At 48.7% G+C, this 781-nt stretch overlaps 1 protein-coding gene across 1 annotated transcript in view; it reads left to right on the top strand.

Annotated features, from left to right (window-relative positions):
- Window positions 1-539: 539 nt before the first annotated feature.
- Window positions 540-781, top strand: part of EMH_0009140 (SAG family member) — a gene marked incomplete at both ends in the record, with an annotated part of 3,172 nt that continues 2,930 nt past the window's right edge. Inside the window, one exon of the mRNA XM_013498570.1 lies at window positions 540-561. Coding sequence (XP_013354024.1) covers window positions 540-561 — 22 coding nt within the window. The remainder of the gene's footprint in view (window positions 562-781) is intronic.

Here is a 781-nt window from a genome sequence, read left to right as displayed (position 1 = left end):
AGCAGCCGGCCAAGCAATTTAGCCGGGTCTCAAAGCAGTCGGTTGCGTTCACAGAGTAAAGCACTGCCTTCTCTCGGGATTTTGCAAACGCACCCACAATAGGTGTGATTTAAAGCAAAACGATTGAGGTATACTGGGTGTTTCGTTGTTTGCACTGTGCAAATGACCCCGTCGAGCGACAGCGCACCAGAAACCCATGTCAAATGGTAAATTTCTCGGTGTGAAAATGCTCAGGCAGAAACGAGAATTTGCTCTCCAAACCGGCGCATCAAAGCCTCGGGCTCGTCACCGCTTTTACCCCTCTAGCAGAGAAGAAGGGGACTTATAATCAAACACTGCTCTGCTAGCAACGTTCACTAATTTGTTTCACTTCAGATGAAACGGAAGTCGTGCAATTTAGCTGAAACGAGCAAATTTCCGCTCCCGCACAGGAAGTGGACGCAACACCGTAAAATATCACCACAATTTGCCTCATTTGAGCAGTGAAGCAAATTGCTTATTTTAGATACTGTGAAATAAATTTAGGAATGAGGTGTACGATGGTCACATGCGGCAGGACAAGTGAGCTTGTTTCCGGCTCCTCGCTACCGACGCGCTGCCCTCACCGCATGGACAGCCCTCTAGAAAGTTAGCAGACCAACGGCCTTGCAGTGCAGTTACAAAGTACAACCAGGTCCATTTGGTTGGGATCTTGCTTCTTTGTGATTTAATTGTTGAATTTCTGCCGAAAACCATGAGAAAGCTCAGTTCGGTTCTGGCGGTCGCCGCCGTGCTGGGGGCC

Source organism: Eimeria mitis, genomic scaffold (genome assembly GCF_000499745.2).
Source record: "Eimeria mitis Houghton genomic scaffold, Emh_scaff353, whole genome shotgun sequence".
NCBI lineage: Eukaryota > Apicomplexa > Conoidasida > Eucoccidiorida > Eimeriidae > Eimeria > Eimeria mitis.
Note: the sequence above shows the minus strand (reverse complement) of the source record. Positions and strands in the feature narration are given on the sequence as shown.